Source organism: Chelmon rostratus, chromosome 10, assembly GCF_017976325.1.
Source record: "Chelmon rostratus isolate fCheRos1 chromosome 10, fCheRos1.pri, whole genome shotgun sequence".
Lineage (NCBI taxonomy): Eukaryota > Metazoa > Chordata > Actinopteri > Chaetodontiformes > Chaetodontidae > Chelmon > Chelmon rostratus.
This window is the reverse complement of record NC_055667.1, coordinates 19,510,774-19,531,532: the sequence shown is the minus strand read 5'-3', so window position 1 is coordinate 19,531,532 and position 20,759 is coordinate 19,510,774. Positions and strand designations below refer to the sequence as shown.

Below are 20,759 nucleotides of genomic sequence, written 5' to 3'. Positions count from 1 at the left end.
TTTGAGCAGATTTGAGCCTGAGGGTTGAGAGCAACAACAACCAAAAAGAAGAAAGAAAAAAAGAAAAAAAGATCTCTCTTTTCCAGTTTAAAGATTTGCGTTGTGAATGGTGCTCAGCAAATTCAAATTAGCCCAACTGAAGTGGAGGTATGCTCATTTACATTTTCATTCAGCCTTTAAGGATTCTATGTATAGTTTAAATTTTAACTGTGGATATGCTAATCCAACACAATGTTTCCTATACATAAATACATTTACAATGAATTTCAAAAAGAGACCCACTGAAGCAGGAGTCTGGGATCTGGAGCCATGATGGGTAACATCTACACTGCATTCTGCTCTCAGGGTGTCGTCCCTGTCACCCATAGACCTTTTTATATTTTCACGTTACCAACAGACACACTGAACAAATGCTGCATCCATATCAATCTTCCCAGAGTGATGACGCTCACGTCTTTGTTTGATCTCCAAGGACCGGAGAATTTGAAAGGGGGCTTGTAGCGTGGTTTAACACCGCCACCTGCTGGTTGGAAAATGTGGAGTCCAGCCCATCTCTCATCCAGCTACAGCTTCCCAGTCATTTTATCTCATTTCCATTATCACATAATGATGTGGAGGCTACATGCTTTCTAGGTCAGGGCGTAAGTCTGAATCAAACAATCCTCATCAGCGAGCCATGAATCACAATCTACCCTTTCCTCACTTTAAAAGTAAAAGGATTTTTCCAGCAGCAATTATCCCGTCTTTTGTTACCATGGCACCAAATCAACCAAACAACATCTATGGCCAGCTGAGTCTAAAGACGTCAGCTGCTTGATGAGAACAAGATGACCATAGAGTTTATCACACGGTGGAAATAGAAAGACATGAAATATACAGCTGTTTTTATTCTGCGCTGGAAAACGAAATGTGTGAATCACAAGAACCTCCACAGAACTGCAAGTGGGACAAAGACGCTGAGAAAGTGACTCACTACGCCAATACTGCACATATTCCAGCAGTTAACCCTAAAAAGCAACTGTTCCTACGATGTGAGGTTTTAGCATCTGCTGTTAACCAGCTTGCACCCCTTTAGGTTTGTTTAACCGAAAGCTAAAGCCGGTGAGGAGACGCTGAAAACGCCAAACAGCAACATCAGGCCCACATGAACAAACATGATTTCGGAAAGCATTCACAGATACAGTGTAATCACACTTGACATCTGAGATCTGCTATAAAAGGACGTTTGTTCAGTACGCGTCCCTCTGAGCCAAAGAGGTCTGCTTAATTAGTTGATAAATCACTTAACTGTGTAGCCGTGGCGCCACTTAGCCAATAAAAACAGAGAGTGAGCTATGGCTCCTGATTGCTTGGTTCAAAAAGGAGTGCTCTAATCAGCGTAACCACCTCATCACTGACTTAAGTGTCTGCAGCATCTAAATGCAACGACGACACGTAGGCCTCTGTGGAGTTCAGAATTTGCCAAATACAGCAGAGGAGCAACAGTCGGCCCTATTCCAGTCAGAAATAGCCTGTTTTACTCAGGCAGCTGAGCTTCCAAAGGGACGATCTTTGCCTTTTACTGCTAAATGCACGTTGTGAATACTGTCAGCAACACAAGATGTTTATTTCTAAACCTGAACAGTTCCTGTGAAGCACCCGAATACCTCAATCTATGCAGAGCGCAGAGTTTCACTGTCATCCTACTGCCCTGCCATCACACCCACTGATTTCCATTTTCACCTGTACTAAACGTCACTTTGGAGCGACATACTGGAAAAGAGACTTTTCGCCTTAAACTGTCAATATAAATCCCTACACATTGTAAATTTCATTGTATGTGTTGTTTATTGCACCCTCAGTCTTTGTATATAAATTGCTTCTTGTGTTATTTGTTTATATATATATATATATGCACACACATATATATTCAAGTACATTGAGTGCAATGTTTAAACCAGAGTCAAATTCCTCATATGTGCACACATACTTGACCAATAAAGCCGATTCTGATTCTATGCAGCACACTAATTCCTTCATACCCACTGATTGCCATTTCCACTTACACCATGACTTTATGTCTACGCTTTAACTAACATGCAGGGCACAAAGCTTCATTTTTTTTCAAAAGGAAAAAGAGACTTGTTGCCTTAAAAAACTGAAACCTCCGAGACAAATACTACAATACACTGTCTGGTGTTTGCTATTACGACTGAAGCATGTCACATTTAATTTAGTAAAAAAGGATGACAAGAAATATGCAAAAGGTAGGCATTTGTATGTTTATTTGGAAGAAATTAAGTACAAAACAGTGGCATTTTCTTCCAGAGAAATAAGGATAAAAGTGAACAAGTGTTTTTTCTACGTGGATGACACCTGCAGCAGGTCCTTTCTGCAAACAGTCTTAGACATACAGGTAGTCTAAATGTAGCAATTAAATAACAATGGACTAATACCCCAAACATATTACTGAAAAATCTACTTGTGTCAAACAAGCAGACTCCATGATAATCCCTAAATTCCACTAAGGTACACACAAAAAGCTAAACAAACTCATTAAACTGTTAGTACAGAAGTCTTTCTGACACTGCACCAAGAGAGTCTCTGAACGAAAGACCGTTTGTGTTCCTGCACTTTTTCAACATCTGACAACTGTGGGAAAATAATCAACTTTTAGAAAGATAAAACAGCATGGTTAGAAGATAATGAGTATCCATGCTACATATGAGTACACTACTCTGAATAGAGGCAAAATATCTATGATCATTCCGCGCGGCGCAATGATAGTCTTATATGAGTAAAATAAAATATAAAGACAGGATAGTGTATGTAGCAATTTAAAAACTGTAGGATATTAATACAAATGTATATGTTTTCACAGACAGTTAATTGACATACAAAAAAATCTTAATTTGCAATATCGTATCTTAATCAGTGTTGACAAATAGGTTATGCTACTATGACTAGAGAATTTCAGAAGGGTGAGAAATTAATTTAAAACTAAACTCAGCTGCACAGATCACTTACACCTTTTCTCCATAATAAAGGAAGTTTTTTGCAGCTCACACCATGATTTGGCCTTGACTAAAAACAGACAAAACATACTTGTCATTCCAGCTGTGCCCACCCATACTTACTGCATGTGCATTAAAATCTTAGTTTTAAGGGAAATCAACTGCTTTGTCATCGAAGGAATGGAGACTATTCTCTATTCTCGTTAGAAAGAAACAAATCAAAGTTAGAACTCTGTTGTCACTAGGTTTTTACCAAAAGTCAACATGAAACAATCGACATGATCAGAATAAATAAAGCCGCTGCTAATAGACTGTGCTATAGAAGGTCCGATTTAGCTGTATTCAGTCATGTATAAAGCTCTAGCATCCAGCTCCACAGAATAACAAAGCAGTATAGCCTTTTAAACTGCATTCAGACAACCTTGCCAGAGGCTGATTTGTAGATGGATGCTAAGATATACACCTACATATAGTAATGAAAACCAGATACAAAAAATATATTGAGTACAACTGTACCAGCAGTGAGTATTTCTAAAACGTTACAGATAAAAAATAAATTCTGAGTAAATATATAGTATAGAATAAGGTTTGTAATAGAAACCAGCTATTTGAAACATGCTTTCTAGCTAGACACAACTACTATGATTGATATTAGTTTACTAAGTAATCAGCCACAGTGAGCCTATAGACAGGAAACTCAAATTATTCAGTTAACAGTGGATAAGTCCAGTTCAGGATCATAAAGAAGACAAACTAGTCTTGTGTCCTTATAAGGAGGGGGGGACCAGAGCCTTAATTGCATTACCACCATTTCAATACGCAAAGGCACATTCTCCAACCCAAACAGGTAACTGCTAGCTAAATGGCCAGAAATGTAATAGCGCAAATGAGACCTGGCTGTCTTTTTCAAGTAATATAGATTAAAAGCAGTGTGGTTTTAGAGTGAAAACGATAAAGACCAGATCTATGGCTTATATGTTGATGGGAAAGGCAAGAGAATTTCTTTGGCTATCAAGGTAAGTGAGAGGCAGGTAAAACAGAACATGAGCTCCTAACAGCCGACCACTTTGTGAATCTCATCATCAATGCAAAATCAAATCTATGATTGTACAGCTAACATTGTCAGCCCAACTATTTATTTTCTCTTCTTGAAAAGAGAGATTTTGCCAATTTTAGAGTACAAGTTTGACCTTGAGGTTCACAAGGTAACAGTGTATGTGAGCACCATTATGTCTTACATTGTTCTTTGCTAAGGGAAGTTGATGCTTGGCAAGAAATGACAGTGGGCGATATCCACTCTCATTTGCAAACAACGAGGAAGTGATTGTAATGTTTACCCCCCTCTGTTTCATGGATCTGCCTCTGGAGTTTGATGACCCCCGCCCTTGGCCTTGATTTGGAGCCAAGCATCTCCCAGCGCCTTGGCAAAGTGGTCATCCACTGAACCTGTGATGGACACCGAGTTGGACACAGGCTCTGCTTCTTTGTAGTTTCTTCCGAGGCTGCGACGGAAGTGCTCCTCAATGACAGGATCGCTTACTGTGTTAGCTAAAATAACATTACGTGTGGAAGAGGGAGACCAAAAACCTGGTTATTGCCATTTTTTTTTTTTACCAAGGATGTAATGTATAAAAAGAACATATCTAATGATTACTCCTGTAGTTTTAGGAATATTCTGTCAAACTCCAGGTGATTTAGTGTATAGGTGTGAAAATGTTGTGGATAGCAAACATAATATACATTAAAATGAGTGCTGACTGAGAAATTGTATTTTCATCGTCATCACAACATGGACATGCACGATAAACATATTGCAAAAAGCTAAAATCTTTAAAATAATTCTAAGAGAAAAATGTACATGTGCCATTCACCCTCAGCATGTGAACATCAGATGGAGCCCTCGACACATGGGGCAGGTATTCACACTATCTGCCCAGTCAGATGAAGTCAGCTACCCCCAGGTTAACTGGTGTCAATTTGGTGTGGACTGCGAGGTTAGCTAGCACTGTATTCATGCACAATTTGTTCATTAAAGCATGTTTGAAATAATCTATTGCATTACTTTATTTAGTGGACATTGGCTACTCAATGTTCGCTGTCTATGTTAGCAGTGTGCCTATTAAAGAAGAAACAAATAGGAACCATATATTTCTTCATGTATCCCAAATCATATCGTCTTCTCAATACTGAACAATGTTATTGCACATCACAGATTTTCCTCATATTGTGCAGGCCTAATAAAAACATCATACAGACATGAAGTAGTACATTAAATTACATTTCTCTGAATTTGTTTTTTGTTTTTTTTGCTCCATAGCAGAACACATTGGGCATGTGTAGATTTGGCCAGAATACAGCTGTTTTACATCTTAGAGATGAATCAGATAACCTCATTTGTGTGTCCTGTTAGTAACAGAATATGGGTGGAAAACCTCAGTATCATGTAATGTATAAAAACTTTTGATCAATGAGTATTACATTAAACATCTGTCATGCCAATGCAACCAATTACAATTACTATAAGCCAAAACTATGACCAGAAGCTGTCGTCAAATATTTTGTTCTGGTCTTATGAATATGCTGATCACTCTGAAAATATTACAAGCCTTCACTTATGTAATATTAAACTGAATGTAGTACGTTCCCTCGCAATCATTTTCTTACATTACCAAAACAATACACATAGAGGAAAATATCATACCACTACATATAAATATTAGATTACATGCTGTGCATTGTAATGACATTTTAAAGGCTTACCATTGGTCTTCTTCTGATCTGCAGGTGGACTGGGTGAGCAGCCATTCATGTGGCAGTGCGAGAGGTTACAATTGCGGTTGCTCGCTGGGGCACAGGTAATAACAGAGGGCCGATTCTATAGGTACAAAAAAAAACACACACAATCAACTACCACAGACACAGTGCTCTGTAGGGGTTGGTACACCTCTGATGGCTCTCCTCCAGACAGCCTTGACATGTAAAAATTGTCTAGATTTGTCCAGAAATGTTAAATAAATTACTGACGAGCCCCAAAGGAACATTTAGTGTTTCATGTTAAATTGTAATTTGCTAATCTATAATATAAATACAGAGTTGAATGTCTCTTCAAGGGGTTGAGAAGTTGGCACACTTGTTGTGCATACATGGTCACAAATTTGGGGCAGCAAGCGGATGTCTACATGGAGGTCCTCATGAACCTTCATGAACATGGCCAGATTTATGAAATGTACCTCACGCGTATCCCTGCAGTCTTGCCAATACAGCAAGTGTGAATTGGGCTTTTGTTTATCAAAATGACGCTCAAACTAAACAATCATGTAATTACTTAGATAGAAAACCTACAACTTAAGGTTCAGAGCTTTCATTCTTGTCACTTTGAACATTAGATGTACCCTCCGTAAGTGCTAGAAGCTGACGTACCTGCTGACGCTCTACAGTCCCACTCATGACAGACCTCTCTCTCCCCCCGACTCCAATGTCGTGGCTGCTTTTGGTCAGAGCCAGAGGCTGGTCTACAGCATAGCCAGAAATGGAAGCATACAGGTGGTTCCCATGGAGACCGTTCGAGGAGAAAGTAATTTGCTCCACAGGAGTGTGGCTGTGGCTCCAGTGCTCATTACGGTTGTCTCCAGCAGAGGGACGGGCCCTTTATAAAGAGAGAACAAATTAAATATATACCACCAACAGTTTCACCTTTTCATAGAAAATTCACCAGTCACATCTCGCGTCTATAAAAAGATGACAGCACACAGCGTAGACTGAGATTGTGGTCTTGTCTTTTTGCTGTGTGCAACCTTTTTGTCATTGTAGCATCTCTTATAATTATTTAAAAGATTCTATGCATTATTTATCACTTAAAGAGCTTGTAATTTAAGTTGTCTCTTAAAATCATGACACTTAAACAGCCCAGAGGTGGCATCTGCATTCCCCCAGAGTTAATGCTGTAAGGTCATGCTTGGACTTGTTATTTCATCATCTCAAAAAAAAATGTCTATTTCACACTGAATGGTTTGCCTCTTTTAGGACGTGTTCAACAAATAAAATTTGTTAAGGATTCCTCTTTTCTTCACGCTGTTATATCTCTTCGGTTTCTTAACATTCAGGAATAATAATCTTGGTATGCAAGAAATTTGTTGAGACTATTCCTGTATTTTAAAACAAATTTGGGATTATGAGTGAACATAGTCAGTCAAATCAAAAACCACAACAAGACAAAGACACACACATTCAGACACCCGCCACTGGAGAAAGGAATGTGAAATTAAAAACACACACTAATCATAGCAAACTGCTCTCTTATGTATGTAATGACCTATGTAATAAACTCTCATCTTTAGAGGTACTATTCCTTAATATTTGTTTAGGGGAAAGCAATCAGTAAATACTGATGTTTGGAGAAAAGGCATGACTCCATAGCAGTTCTCTCCAATAGTTAAACACATTACATCACATATAATATGTCTTAAATTACCTTCTGCTATCATACGCTTTTCCATTTGTTGGCCATGATACACCAACCCTAACTTTGAGATTTCATTCAAGCTCCTACTCAGTAATAAATAAATGCATAAATTTGAGTTCTGGTGTGTCCTTGACATTGTGATATAGTATGCTACAGTAAGTCTTAGATTAGACCAGACAGATTGTGTTACCCACTGTGGTAAAAAGGGTGGCTTACTTTGGTAAACTACATCAATACAAAATGAAAAATTATTCAGATGATGTGCTGTACAAAACAAATGAAAAGGAAAATATCTGCATGGAACAAAGTTCAGACTTCTTAATAATTTACCTTCTTTTGTATGTTAACGACAAAAACATCTGGTGAACTGCATGTAATTGCATCCACTTGCCACATGGATCAAAGATTAATACATTTAGAATACAAGATACTTTGCACACAATTTTTTAGACCAATGAAATGCAGAGAGCCAAAGTGCTGACAGTGCCATGGTTGACAGAGTATAATAAATATGCTGTAACTTCTGAAAGGCACTTACAGCTGAGTGGCAAACAATCTGCTCATTTTGGTCATGTGGTCATCATCACAGTTGATTCGGTCGTCCATTTGTTCTTCGCCGTACTTCCGTTTGCTTGGGCAGTGTGGAGGAGGCCCACTTATGTTGGCGATAGCAGCGGGCAGGGAGGGTGTCCTGGACTCATCTGTGAGAAAGTAATCATCAGTACAAAATATCTAATTAAATTTAAGACTAAATTTGCACTTGCTGAAAACTGACAAAATTCTGTATACAGAAACAACTACATACACTATTAGTGCTAATACATTTTCCTCTGTTAACTTTATTGTAAATGTTTCTTGGAGGGTATGGCCTCCCCACAGACTCAAACAGTGTAAACAGTCTTCAAACGATGCAACATCAAATAAGGCAATTGTACTGTTTGATTTTATTGTCCTAGGCCTTACACTAATCTTTGTGGGCACTTCTGACGAGCCCCCAAAAGCACCTTTAATTTACATTTCTTTCGAAGAAGAGACAGCTCATATGTCATTTATGATCGTATTTCCGGTATTCAAATGTAAAGTTACATTGACCACAAGAGCTCTTGTGCACTTTAAAGTGAAATACACACACACACACACAAGAATGTTCACTTTATCCCCACTTAACAGTAGGAGTTGAACCTTGCCAACTTATCTTGCATCAAAATTGAGTTAAGTGCACGACTCTAACCATAGGACAGGTAGAAGTCAACGTCAGTCGCAAACCAAAACAAATGCTTTCGTGAGTTGGTAATTAGAGAAACAGCAACGTGTTAGTTTCCATAATTAAGTTAAACACACAGCATAAAAACATATAACAACATGCGAATAATGGCAAACTAACCTTCATAGTGCAGTCTCCCGATGTTGTTGTTCATTTTGTCCAGGAACTGAGAGTTCAACAGGTCCATTCTAGTGAACAGCATTTACACGAACAAGCTAGTTGCTAACATCGATGTTAGCAAGATGTACCAGCGAAAGTAACGAAGAAAATGTATCCTGAAGAGAGGAAATTTGGGCAAATCAGATAGTAAACAGGAATGTACACTCTACTTAGATTTCAAACAATTTAATGAAACTGGCTAGTGCTCTCTTGAAGTTAGCTGGCAAACGATACGTATCCTGAAGCTAACGTTAGCGATGCTAGCACTACCGCTAGCTGAACACGTAGGCTCAGCTAACCGCTACAGTGTTAGGCTAGCTTTCCCCAGCCAGCGTTTACTGCTACATAAGTCACATAATAACGTTACATACGATCAGATTGTGGTGATTGTTTTAATCAGAAAAAACAGTTTTTCAAATATTATTACAATTAACAGTTATCTACCGACTGGTATCTTAGTTTAAGGAGCTAACAAACTCCCTAGCTAACTTTAGCTACTTTGTCTATGACACAAACCAAAGTTAGCCATTAACCGATAGTCCCCAACTTTGTAGTGAGCTAGTTTCAAGTTTCCCGATTCAACTAGCAAAACCGAATAAACACCGAACTACACTTAGTCAGTGACAACTTACACCTGGGTTACGTTCACTGGGTTTAAGTCCAACAACAAAATTCCAAAGAAGCGTAACGTTAACAGTTACTCACTCCATCGACAAAATTAGCTTTAAGGGCACAACACCACCATGGCTAGCACAGCTTGCCTTTTCACAGTATTCACGCACTTTCCCACCGCACGACTCCTCACACAAAGAGTGTCGAGCGGCCCTAGCGGAGACGGGGCGAACTGGGACGGACTTACCGTGTGGGGGTCTTCTCCACACAAAAGCGCTGCATTTACTCATTATAAATGCTGTCATTTGCTCTAAACCATTGTATGGAGGTCTGCCTATCAACAACATCACAAGTAGTGCAAATAACTTCGTTTGCAACACAGTGCTGCAGAAGCGCTATAGTGCTATAGCTAAAACCAAACAGTGAAACCTAATGTAAAATATATTTGATTATAAAGTTTGACACCAACCGCACCTGGCCGTGAGAGTGACGAGGGAATAACATGAGGAATTACAAATACAAACCTTTTCCCGAGAGGCTGTAACAGAGATGTTTAATTCATCAAGTGAGTTTCAAGGATGGCCTTCATTGTGTTTTTGCATAAGCCTTTTTATTTATTTTTTTCATGCAGTCAATGGCACTCATAAATGATATTCAGCATAATCACTTGTATTAAGATATTTTGCATGCTTTTCACAGTAGAGTAGTATCAGTGGTAAAGTAGGCATACAGCAGTCAAACAGCACAATGTTGGTTGGTTCAGATGTTCAGTACACCACTACTACCAGATGATGTCACCCTAGCATCCATGCATAAGATTCATTGCATAGTGCAGTAAAATTATGTACTGTCCTTGTCACTGTCTCTCATGACCAATATTAACAAATAGAAAATGATACACCCAGGTCTAGTTTCAAAGGATATTTAGCAGATTGTATATTATATAGAGTACAACACACATAGGCATAGGATAGCCTTTACTTATATATCCCCAAATCAGAAATTTGTCTCAGAGAGCTTTACAATCTGTACAGCAAAAAGCATCCTCTTTCATCAGCTCCTCGATTCAGTTAATGAACACTCGATGTCCTTCAACAAGAAAAAAAATGCAACAGTTATGCAACAGATGTAAGAATATAAAGAGTGACCAGACAGAATGACACTATTAAACAAAATACAAACATGCAAGCTATAATGAGAGCTGGAGTTTGTCACTGACATGGACTCCACTATTTCTGTATCCGTTTTGACAGATGATATTATTATTATTAAAATTTTATAATAACAACAACAACAATAATATTACTACTACTACTACTAATAATAATAATAATAATAATAATAATATGCAGAAAATTTCACTGGAAAACTAATATATAAATGTGTGCAACATTAGGTCCAGTAGAATAATGCAAACTTCGCTTAGACTCTAGTTGCTTGGTAGAAAAATATTCACGCTGAGAAAATAAGGATTTCATTGCCTCAGCAAAATCCTCAGATTATTGTTTGTCAGAATCAAACTGTGCAGTCCCTCGATCTGATGTGTGGTGACCTCTGAGTATCACAAGTTATTGATTTATTGATCTGTTTCCTAAGCCATTTTCAAAATATCCATCAGTTGCCTGTGTTGGAGACATGGTGGTCTGCAATGGTTTCACCACAAAGCTTTAGTTCCTTCTATATTCCTTGTTTATAGGCTAATTAAACATGATGGATCAGCCCACTAATGTATTATAAGGAGGAGTACCAGTGACAGTCTCCTTTGTTATTAAATTATTTTTTTTTCAAAATTAGTAATGAAATTATTAGTATGATCTTTGCAAACACACATGCTTTTCAGTATAATTTATGTGAGCAGATATTTTAGTACATAAATATATTGTAAACTGTGTTTTTGTGCTGTAATGTGTGTATGAAAATGTAATTGCACATAATGATTAACCCATAGTGGACATGTGCTGTCCAATTAAGTCTGATAAAACATTGAGGTAAAGCATGCCTTGCAGGTAATTGTAATAAGAATAATAAGTAGCTATATAGGGATTGGTAAATCAATTAAGAAAGAGACATGCATCCGTGTCTCAAAGGACTGCTGCTGACGCTTGTCCTCTCATTCAACAATGCCCACCAGTCCTAACAGCCATTTTAGATTTCATGGCTGCATTTTACACACACAGAAACGCTGTGCAAGGACCGAGGGAAGCGAAAACACGAGAAGCAGAGGGAGCAGGAGCAAGGCGATCGTGATGTAGTACTCAGTGTTGCCTCTTGCACTCACACTGGAAACCCCTCTATTTTAAATGCTGTGGTTCAAGAAAGCATGATGCCTGTGAGGCAGTAGAAAATGGGGGAGGGGTAGGGAAGGCAGGCACGCCAGTGAGTGAGAGAGAGGAGAGGACAGAGAGGAAGGAGAGGCACAGCCGGAGCATCACTAGCAGTGGTTGAGGAAGACGCAGGGTGAGGGGATTGGTTGAGGGAGAGTGTAGCGTCACTGCCAGTGAGGGGGAGCTCTGAGGATGCTCTGTTGAACTGGGAGGGAGTACATTCGCTGGGAGTTTGCATTGAGAGCTCAGCCATTATCAGCTGTGCACTGAGAACAGGGACTCCTCTGCAGAATCATTTTCCACACCCAACGCCTCTTGACTCTTCTGCTTTCTACACTGCAGCCATGAATTATTTGCGTCGGCGTCTCTCGGACAGCACGTTCATCTCCAACCTGCCCAATGGCTACATGACAGACCTCCAGAGGCCTGACCAAGCTCAGCCTCCACCACCTGCTTCCACCACCCCTGCCAAGTCTCCTACAGCTGGGCCTACACCTCCAGCCACTTCCCCTGCTCCAGAGAGGAAACCCCAGCCATCTCAGTCCACCGGAGCTGGCTTCTTTAGCTCCATCACCAACGTTGTGAAGCAGACAGCTGCCTCAGCAGGGCTAGTGGAGCAGACCCAAGTCACGACACCTAAGAAGTTCAAGATTCTCCTGGTAATTGACGAACCACAACAGGAGTGGTAAGATGATATGTTACTCTACCCAGTCATGTAATTCATCTTGAAGAATATACAGGTTATTGTTAGTTTGCTCATCCTTGATGCTGATTTTCTCCTCATGATTCCACTGAATGTAGTAGTTAGGTAAGGGTTAAAGAACTGCTGAAACAACATCTGTATCAAGCACCCTACAGATATGAATGGGTGCTGCTGCTGTGGTTTGATGGTGCAGCATGCCAGTGTTATGGTAATACACGGAGGCAGCCAATAACTAAAGGAAATCAGGTCCATTGATTCTCAGCAGTAATGGCAGCAAAGACAGAGGATTTTCATTGTCCTCTATTTTGTCTGTGTTGTTTTTCTGTTGTATATTATTGTGTTACACATTTTAGAGCAACAGAAGGTAGGTTTATGACAGCTGTCTGTAAAAAAAAGGAGCATCAACCAAAATCATTGATAGTACTGCTTTGTAGCGTGTCTTAAAAATGGATGTTCCACAGGTTGTGCAGAATTTGGAAATGTACACTGTTTCTTTGGAGGTTGTCTGAATACTGCAGTGCTTTCCCTTCATCAATGGGGTTTCCCCCTGCTCACTGGTAGCAGAGCACGTGACATGCCCTGCGCTAACATAGGGAACCATTAATGTAAGGAACTGCAGCCCATGGTACATAGGGTTCCATTAGTCGATCATGCATGTGGTTCACAGCAGATAGGTAAGTAGAAAAATTGAATAACGTCATTTGCATGGCTATATTTCTCAGCCTGCTGGGAGAAAGGACCATCATGTAAGTAGGAGTGGGTTCACATTAAGGGATTTAAGCTGTTACACTGACTGTCAGTGTTCTGGGGGATCTCATTCAGAGGCAACTTGCATCTTTGCCAGTCTGCTGTGGTGAAGAATTAAAGAGCTCTAAATGAGCATGCACATGGATTTATGGAGGACACCTCGTTGAAAAGTTGATATATTTCTATCACTGCATGATCAACACTTGTTTGCACAGCTGACATATTTTCCACAGTGGTGTGTGTGTGCGAGAGCCGACAGCAGGATAGTGCAGGGGATGCTCCACACGTTTCCACAGTTCATCTATGCGAGTGCCACCTGTAGTAATTATGGACATTATCAGCTGTCTCACACAAGGATGGAAAGCAGGAAACTTAAACTCAGGTTCTGTGATGTCTTGCAAAGAGAACATCTTCACATTGGGTGATGTGCTGACTCTGGAATCTTTGGACTTTCCTGAAGCTTGGAAATAAAATCAGAATGAAATCTACACCGCCCTTCATTAGGCATTGGGCAAAATCATAATATTAGTAAGTTATAATAATAGGTAGTTAGATCTCACTAAGTGAAATGGACTAATTTGTTTCTGAACATTTCTTAGCTATTCTTTTTTACAGAGCAAAGAAACAGACTATTCTCAGATGTACAGTTTGTACACTGTGCGGACGGCAAAAAGCCTTCACATTTGGGATCCATCCATGCAGGATTTCATGTTGTATACAATGTATGTATCATGTCTCATGTGGAGACCATAACAAGATGGCCATTGTGGCTGGATTTCATTTTGTTTTTTGTTTTTGTTTCATTAAGATACATATTCTGCTCGAAACCCACCAAAGCACACAAATATTAGGATATCGGCTTGCCTAATTCTTGCTGTGTCCTCTCATCCTCTTTATGTGTGCAGGGCTGGCCATTTATATACATAATAGAAACCTTGATCAATGCTAATGAGATCAGGTCCTCGTCGGTGAGATGGATGCCAGCCACATGCATTCACATGTTCCACATTTATTATGAGTGGAAAGGGAGCCGCTTGTTGAGGAGTAAGGATTATAGTCTGATGTGCCAGTACACTGGCAGCGGAACAGAATGTAATTTATTAAACTAAAACCATGTCATTCGTTAAAGGTCATTCTTATTGAGGATACTGAGTAGGTTGAGGGTGGGAGTAAGATAATGTTTCACACTGTTCAGCATTTTCACTGTCAATACTTAAGATATGAAATAGTTGCTTTGTATTTGACAAAAAACGTCAAGTAATTTCCTTCTTTGACAGTATTTCTGTTGCCTAATATCATTTATTCAATATAACGTTATTTCACTCTATTTCTATTTCACTCTGAGATTATATTAATCTTAATGTTTTCTTTCTTCGTGTATCTCCTACACGTCCGCCTGGGAGATCAGCTAAAAAGCTTGACTCAAAGGGCCTCCTCTGTCTGAGTGCTGCATCTATTTTTCATGGCTACTCAATAACACTCGAGCAGGGAGTTGTACGTGTTTGCTCGCTAAGTTTGGTTCCTTTTGGTGAGGAGACCTTTCACCCAATAGTTGTAAGCTGCTACGGCAGTACAAATCAGTCTTGCTTTACTCATAGGGGTGTGAATCTGCATCATTCACATTCACGGTTCTGCAGCTTATAGTTGGTAATGTTAGAAACTGGTACTGCCTGGACTATTAGCTGTAACATTAAGACAAAAACATCACATTGAGAATGATTCGAAGTCTCAGAGTGTGAAATCCTGCACGCTTTGTGTTCAGCTCTCACAGTAGCAGGACAAAAACCATAAGAAATATAGCTCTTGGCAAACTGAGGAGAGAAGATGAAACGTCTCTTTATTTTTATGCAGGTTTTGCTGAGTACCTAATATTTTCTGAAATGCTGGCACACCTTGAGTCTGTGGGCTTGTTTATGTGCTGTGTTTCATTGCGCAACTGTGTCACTTTTTCCGCCCACTGCCACAAAACAAGAGTGATGGGACCTGGTGGTCCCGAGACACACAGTGACATCAGGAGTCCTCCAGATTAACTGCATCTGGCAGGAGGTTCAACCACCAATATCTATTTACAGTCACAGAAAGGACATTGAATTCTAGGTGTTGTGGAGAAAAAATGGCGTGTTTACAAATGAGCGCCTATCTAGCAGCAAATGAGGACTGTTTTAGTGTCTGGGATGTTTAAAGTTAAAGATAAATTTTCTTTATTACACTTCTTGTTCAGCACACAGACTGCTACTGAGAACTTGGCAAATGGTAAAAGTGTAAAATTTCAAGGAGCCCAGCAATTGCAAAATGTCCTGCAATTTTACTGTCAGCCATATAAAAAAAGCAGAAGACATTAGCGTGGGCAATTATTTGAAGGAGGACTTTGTTGTGCTACAGGTTGTGTTAAGCAGAATAATGATAAAATCAGTGATTGGCAGAGTCGCAGCACATACGGGGACAGAACCTCCTGTCATTCCGCCAGTGTTTTACTTGTTAGCTGAAGCTCCTCCGGAGATGTTCGATTCGTGCCAGGACTGCTCTGCCATAAATTGCTCTTATGACAGGAGGAGCTGTCTTGCTTATCAGACTAACGGCCGACATGTCCTGCTTCCTTATTCTCTCTGCAAACCGGCTCAGTTTAAATGAAAGAGACTTGCGTCGCTTTATTTAGTCGCTTAACGTTGAAAATGAATGAAATACATAAGGGACTGTTTCAGCTGGAACTGGGACATGAATGTTTTGCACTGTGAGCTTAACCTTATTCAAACATTAGCCTCACGAGAGCAAATGTTAAGCAGGCTAAATGATGAGACATTAAAATTCAGCAAGGGTTCCCTCTTACCAAGCTCTCAGGTGAATCACATGAATGAAAAACTCTTTCACAGCAGTATGTAATCGGGCAACATGCAGCCTGCAGGCACTAATGAAGTGCCTCGGTTTTTCTATATTGTCATATTTAATCTAGAAATCACTAAAACGGGACACATTTTTTCTCATCTCATTTGGTTTCTCATCTCATCTTTAATTCAGGTCAAGAGTGGGCCACCAATATTGATTCTTACAAATGAATGGTCGAAGAAAACACCTGCCATCACGCTCCTCTTTCTCTCTCAGTGAGCAGCAGCAGAGGCTAACTCCAGTTTTCAGGCCATATTAGTGAAGGGCAAGTATTCCTAATATATATAACAACAATGCCCTTTGTTTGTGGATGAAAGCTTATACAAGGACGACACAGACATGACCAAAATTTTAGCTAGAGGAGCTGGTTACTGTGACGTGACGAATTCTAAATGCATACTACTGCACCGTGCTGAAAGATCATGTCCAACATACTATAGGTGGCTGGTGCTGGTGGCTTCTATGCTCTGTATGCTGAGCTGGCCTCTGCATAGATGGAAAACATAATGCCATGCTCCCTCCACTCAGCCGTTCCCCCTGCTGACAAAGACTCAAATTTAAATCAGAGGCTTGTCTTTTTCATGCCTCCTCTCTGGGTTTCTTTCCAGGGGTCGTGTTGTGGAAACACTGTCTCAGTCTGCAGGGCTTTCATCACAGCACATGGCAGCCTTTTCATTTTGCCAGATATAGGAGCAGTGATTCACATTTTAATGCTTGTTTTCCTCCAAAGCGAAGTAGATCCCCGTACTCTAATTAGATTGAGGATGAATTATTCAGCCTTGCCTCCTCACTAAATATGCAGGGAGTGCAGGGTACGTGACAGCAGGGCGATACGAGCCAAGAGGAAGGTGAACTCCACAACATGTCATCAAAACATGTCAACACAGCTGTACTGAAACATAGACGTTCTGCAAATCGCATTTGGTGAAGGTAGTTTTAGAATTTTTTGCACAACCCGATTTAACAACGTTGTACGCCAAATTAAAACCTCCTCCACACCAACCTGAGGAAATAAGGCCCCCAGTAGTCTTGATTTAATGTAAATCTCTCCTGTAGTTTCTTCTGTAACAGCTTATGTTGTCAGGCCCAGACCCCGCACATCAGTTTAGGCAAAAAACCAAAGAAATCGAAACACACTGTTAACACTGACAATCACCGTTCGGCTTCTGCAGTTTTCATCTCTGTGGGGTGTCAGTATGTGCGGTAGACACTGATCCATCTTAATCTTCAATCCCATGGGAAAGATTTTCCTCTTCGGCGGCGATCCAGGAGAAAATAAAGTGCCACAGGTGTATTTTTTATTCAAGCCAGAAAAGCCTGTTTTTAAAAAGTGCTGAATCACTCAACACGTGAAAGGTGCAGCCATTTTCTGAAATTGTGAATGAAGTGTGTCCGATGGGAATGTTACCTGACCACATCGAAGCCCCGTTGGGTCGTACTGCTAGTGGACCAGGAAGAGGGAAATGCTTAATTGCGTTGTGCAGCCTTTAAAGGTGTTTTAGTGTTTCCTTGTTGCCAGATTGAAGTGAAGATGTGTTAGAAAGGCTGTGTGTCAGCACTACTCTGTGCTGTTCATGCACTCAGCAAAGTGGTGTATATATTCAACATTAATTCATATTCCATTCTCTGTGTTTCTGTTTTAACCAGGGCCAAGTTATTCCGGGGAAAGAAAATACTTGGGGATTATGACATCAAAGTGGAGCAGGTACGCTTCAGCATGTCAGTGATATCCATTTTTGAGTCCTTGTGTAAAACAGAATAAAGAAGTTTAAGCACTCTGTCCTCATGCTTCTCTAATCATCGACTCCTCAGGCTGAATTCAGCGAGATCAACGTTGTGGCTCACGCTAACGGGACCTGCAACGTTAACATGCAAGTCCTCAGAAATGGAACCAAGGTTATGAGGTAAGACACACACACACACATATAAACAATAAGGCAGAAAAGAAGAGAGATTTATCATCTAAAGTGTTTTAATCAATAAGGATGTTGGATATCCACCTGCAGTGCTGATTGCCAGATTCATCCACATTGCCTGCAGCGCGGTTTGCCATTTTTCTGCTCTGACATTTTGTCACATCTCTGGCATCATTTTGTCTTGTAGGTCATTCAAGCCGGACTTTGTCCTCATTCGTCAGCATGCCTTCAGTATGACCCAGAACGAAGATTTTCGCAACCTGATCATCGGGCTGCAGTACGGAGGTGTCCCAAGCATCAACTCCCTTTCATCCATCTACAACCTGTGTGACAAGCCATGGGCGGTAAGCATTCAGCAGCCAGGGAGAGGTTTACTGTACAGCAATGCAGCAGGGAAAGGGACAATAATAATCATCTATTCTGTCTTCATTGCCCTTTATGCAGACAGAACGATTAAATAACCATAATATGCTCTGTGAAATGATTTTTATATTATATCTGCTTTATTTACCCGTTTGTGTGTCCAGTTTGCCCAACTTATCAACACCCACAGGAAGCTGGGTGCTGAGAAGTTCCCTCTGATTGAGCAGACCTTTTACCCAAACTACAAGGAGATGGTGAGAACCCGTCACCACCAACTTTCCGCGACAGCCAAAGATAACTTTTCAAATTTGTGTTTGACCATAAAAAACATTGGTTGCATGTTTGCAAATGTGAGATGAAAGTATGAAGCAGAATGCTGTATAAAGCAAGAGCTCTGTGGTGTCTTACTTTAGGTAAGCATGCCATCATTCCCTGTTGTTGTGAAGATTGGACATGCCCACTCTGGTATTGGAAAGGTAGAGGTTTTTCTTCTAGCAGTAACGCGAAAGAATGCATCGTTTTGTTGTGCTATATCTCTGCTTTGTGTTAAATGTGTTAAATATAAATGTTGCAATTTAGACCAATTGGAATATCAGCATTATTTTGTTGCGCCAATGAAGTGTCATTTTTTTGTGTACAGGTGAAGGTGGACAATCACAGTAAGTTCCAGGACATAGCCAGTGTCGTGGCTCTCACCCAGACGTACACCACCACAGAACCTCTCATCGACTCCAAGTACGACATCAGGATCCAGAAGATTGGCACTGACTACAAAGCCTACATGTATGTGCAAATACACTTTTGTTACTTCAACTTGAAGTGAATGAGAAGCAAAACTGAAATCTTTGTAATATATGCGCACTTCAGGAGAACGTCTATATCTGGGAACTGGAAGACAAATACTGGCTCAGCTATGCTGGAGCAGGTGGCCATGACTGATAGGTGAGTGTTAAATAAGAAAACACTCCAATATAAAGTAAAAAAAGGTGAATTATTTCTGTTACATGTGGATTATTAGCAAGCAACTATGGGTGCGTTAACTTGCTTATGTCATATGTACTAACATGCTCTGTAGAAGTGAAAACCAGTGACTGCAGCTTCTCATTATGCTGCTGCTGGGCTTGATTGTGTTTGTTCAGGTACAAGCTGTGGGTTGACACCTGCTCAGAGATTTTCGGGGGCCTGGATATATGTGCGATCAAAGCTATCCATGGCAAAGATGGCAAAGATTACATCACAGAGGTAGGAGCCTGGGGTCGTCATTTGAAGCCTTAAAATGATATTTCTGGAGCATACTGAACTGTCTGAATACATTGAAGGTCAAATCTCGCCTGTTCCTCTATCAGCCAGCTATATATAAGGACAAGGTTTACATAAGAATCTACTCAGTAGTGTTGACCTCCTTTCTCTGCTTTCTCATCCTCCCTGGGGCGCAGGTGGTGGGCTCCTCCATGCCCCTGGTAGGTGAGCACCAGGCCGAGGACAGGCAGCTCATCGCTGACATGGTGCTGACAGCGATGAACCAGTCAGCAGAGAACGAAGCTAATGCTCTGCAGAGGCCCACCACCATACAGCCATCCCAGGTATGGTAACACACACACACAGATTAGAAACAGGAGGCTTGTGTCTGTTTAGTATCATTGTTAGTGATAACAATAATGTCCTACTTATGTTATTGGACATTATCAGTTATCTATACTATGGGATTCAAATTCAGCTGTTTTTAGATGTCACTGCCAGAAAGCCACCCCAGCTGCTGCTGAATGAGTAAGCTTTTTCTTTGTCTTTTCAGGGGGCTGGCCAGAAGGGTGAGATCACTGGCGAACCCACTAAAAACGGTGCTGGCCGCCCGCCTCAAGGTTGTCTGCAGTACATTCTCGACTGTAATGGTGTTGCAGTGGGTCCAAAACCAGTCCAGGCCAACTGAGTCACTCAGGAGAAAGGGAGGAAGTCTCAGAGTCTAGATAACAATGACTGTACCTTAGCTGAACACAAGCGCAGACGTGTGTGTGGATGCTGATAGCTGGAATCAGATCTTGGTGACGTGAGCTTGGTACAGCTGAGCGCTGGCCTGGACTGTGTTTTTAACTCTATGCAGTGTGAAAATGTACTGTCTACTCGTTGACCTGTTGATTTGTGTGCTTGTATAGGTCACCTATGTTTCAGTAGCTGTGGTTCTTTCTTTGGGGCTGTTGTTGATGATGTAAAAAGCAGATTGTGCCTACACTGAGTTCAGTGCTGCTCTGTGCTACCCGTTTGACCCAGCTATGGATCTTTTCTTTGCCCCCTCCCCCTTTTCTGTTTTCTATTTTGGTGTGTACTTTTAGATATCG

At 40.5% G+C, this 20,759-nt stretch overlaps 2 protein-coding genes across 5 annotated transcripts; one reads left to right on the top strand and one right to left on the bottom strand.

The window, feature by feature from the left end:
• Nucleotides 1-2,249: 2,249 nt before the first annotated feature.
• vgll4a (vestigial-like family member 4a) lies at nt 2,250-9,681 on the bottom strand. 2 transcript variants are annotated; one of them, XM_041945793.1, is made up of 6 exons: nt 9,584-9,681; nt 8,840-8,994; nt 7,994-8,156; nt 6,414-6,639; nt 5,754-5,868; nt 2,250-4,541 (listed from the first exon to the last, which is right to left on the bottom strand). In XM_041945793.1, exons 2-6 carry the CDS (start codon nt 8,919-8,921, stop codon nt 4,342-4,344), a joined length of 786 nt encoding a protein of 261 aa, XP_041801727.1. In that variant the 5' UTR covers nt 8,922-8,994; nt 9,584-9,681; the 3' UTR covers nt 2,250-4,341. The 2 variants fall into 2 exon arrangements, with proteins under 2 accessions (XP_041801727.1, XP_041801726.1); XM_041945792.1 differs by having other exon boundaries at nt 9,511-9,662.
• Nucleotides 9,682-12,158: 2,477 nt separating this feature from the next.
• On the top strand, nt 12,159-20,353 carry syn2a (synapsin IIa). 3 transcript variants are annotated; one of them, XM_041946181.1, is made up of 11 exons: nt 12,159-12,499; nt 17,795-17,852; nt 17,960-18,051; nt 18,251-18,407; nt 18,591-18,680; nt 18,840-18,902; nt 19,067-19,209; nt 19,294-19,368; nt 19,566-19,668; nt 19,863-20,009; nt 20,240-20,353. In XM_041946181.1, the coding sequence occupies exons 1-11, from the start codon at nt 12,159-12,161 to the stop codon at nt 20,351-20,353; spliced, it is 1,383 nt and encodes a 460-aa protein (XP_041802115.1). The 3 variants fall into 3 exon arrangements, with proteins under 3 accessions (XP_041802115.1, XP_041802114.1, XP_041802113.1); XM_041946180.1 differs by having other exon boundaries at nt 20,231-20,353; XM_041946179.1 differs by having other exon boundaries at nt 20,219-20,353.
• Nucleotides 20,354-20,759: the final 406 nt, after the last annotated feature.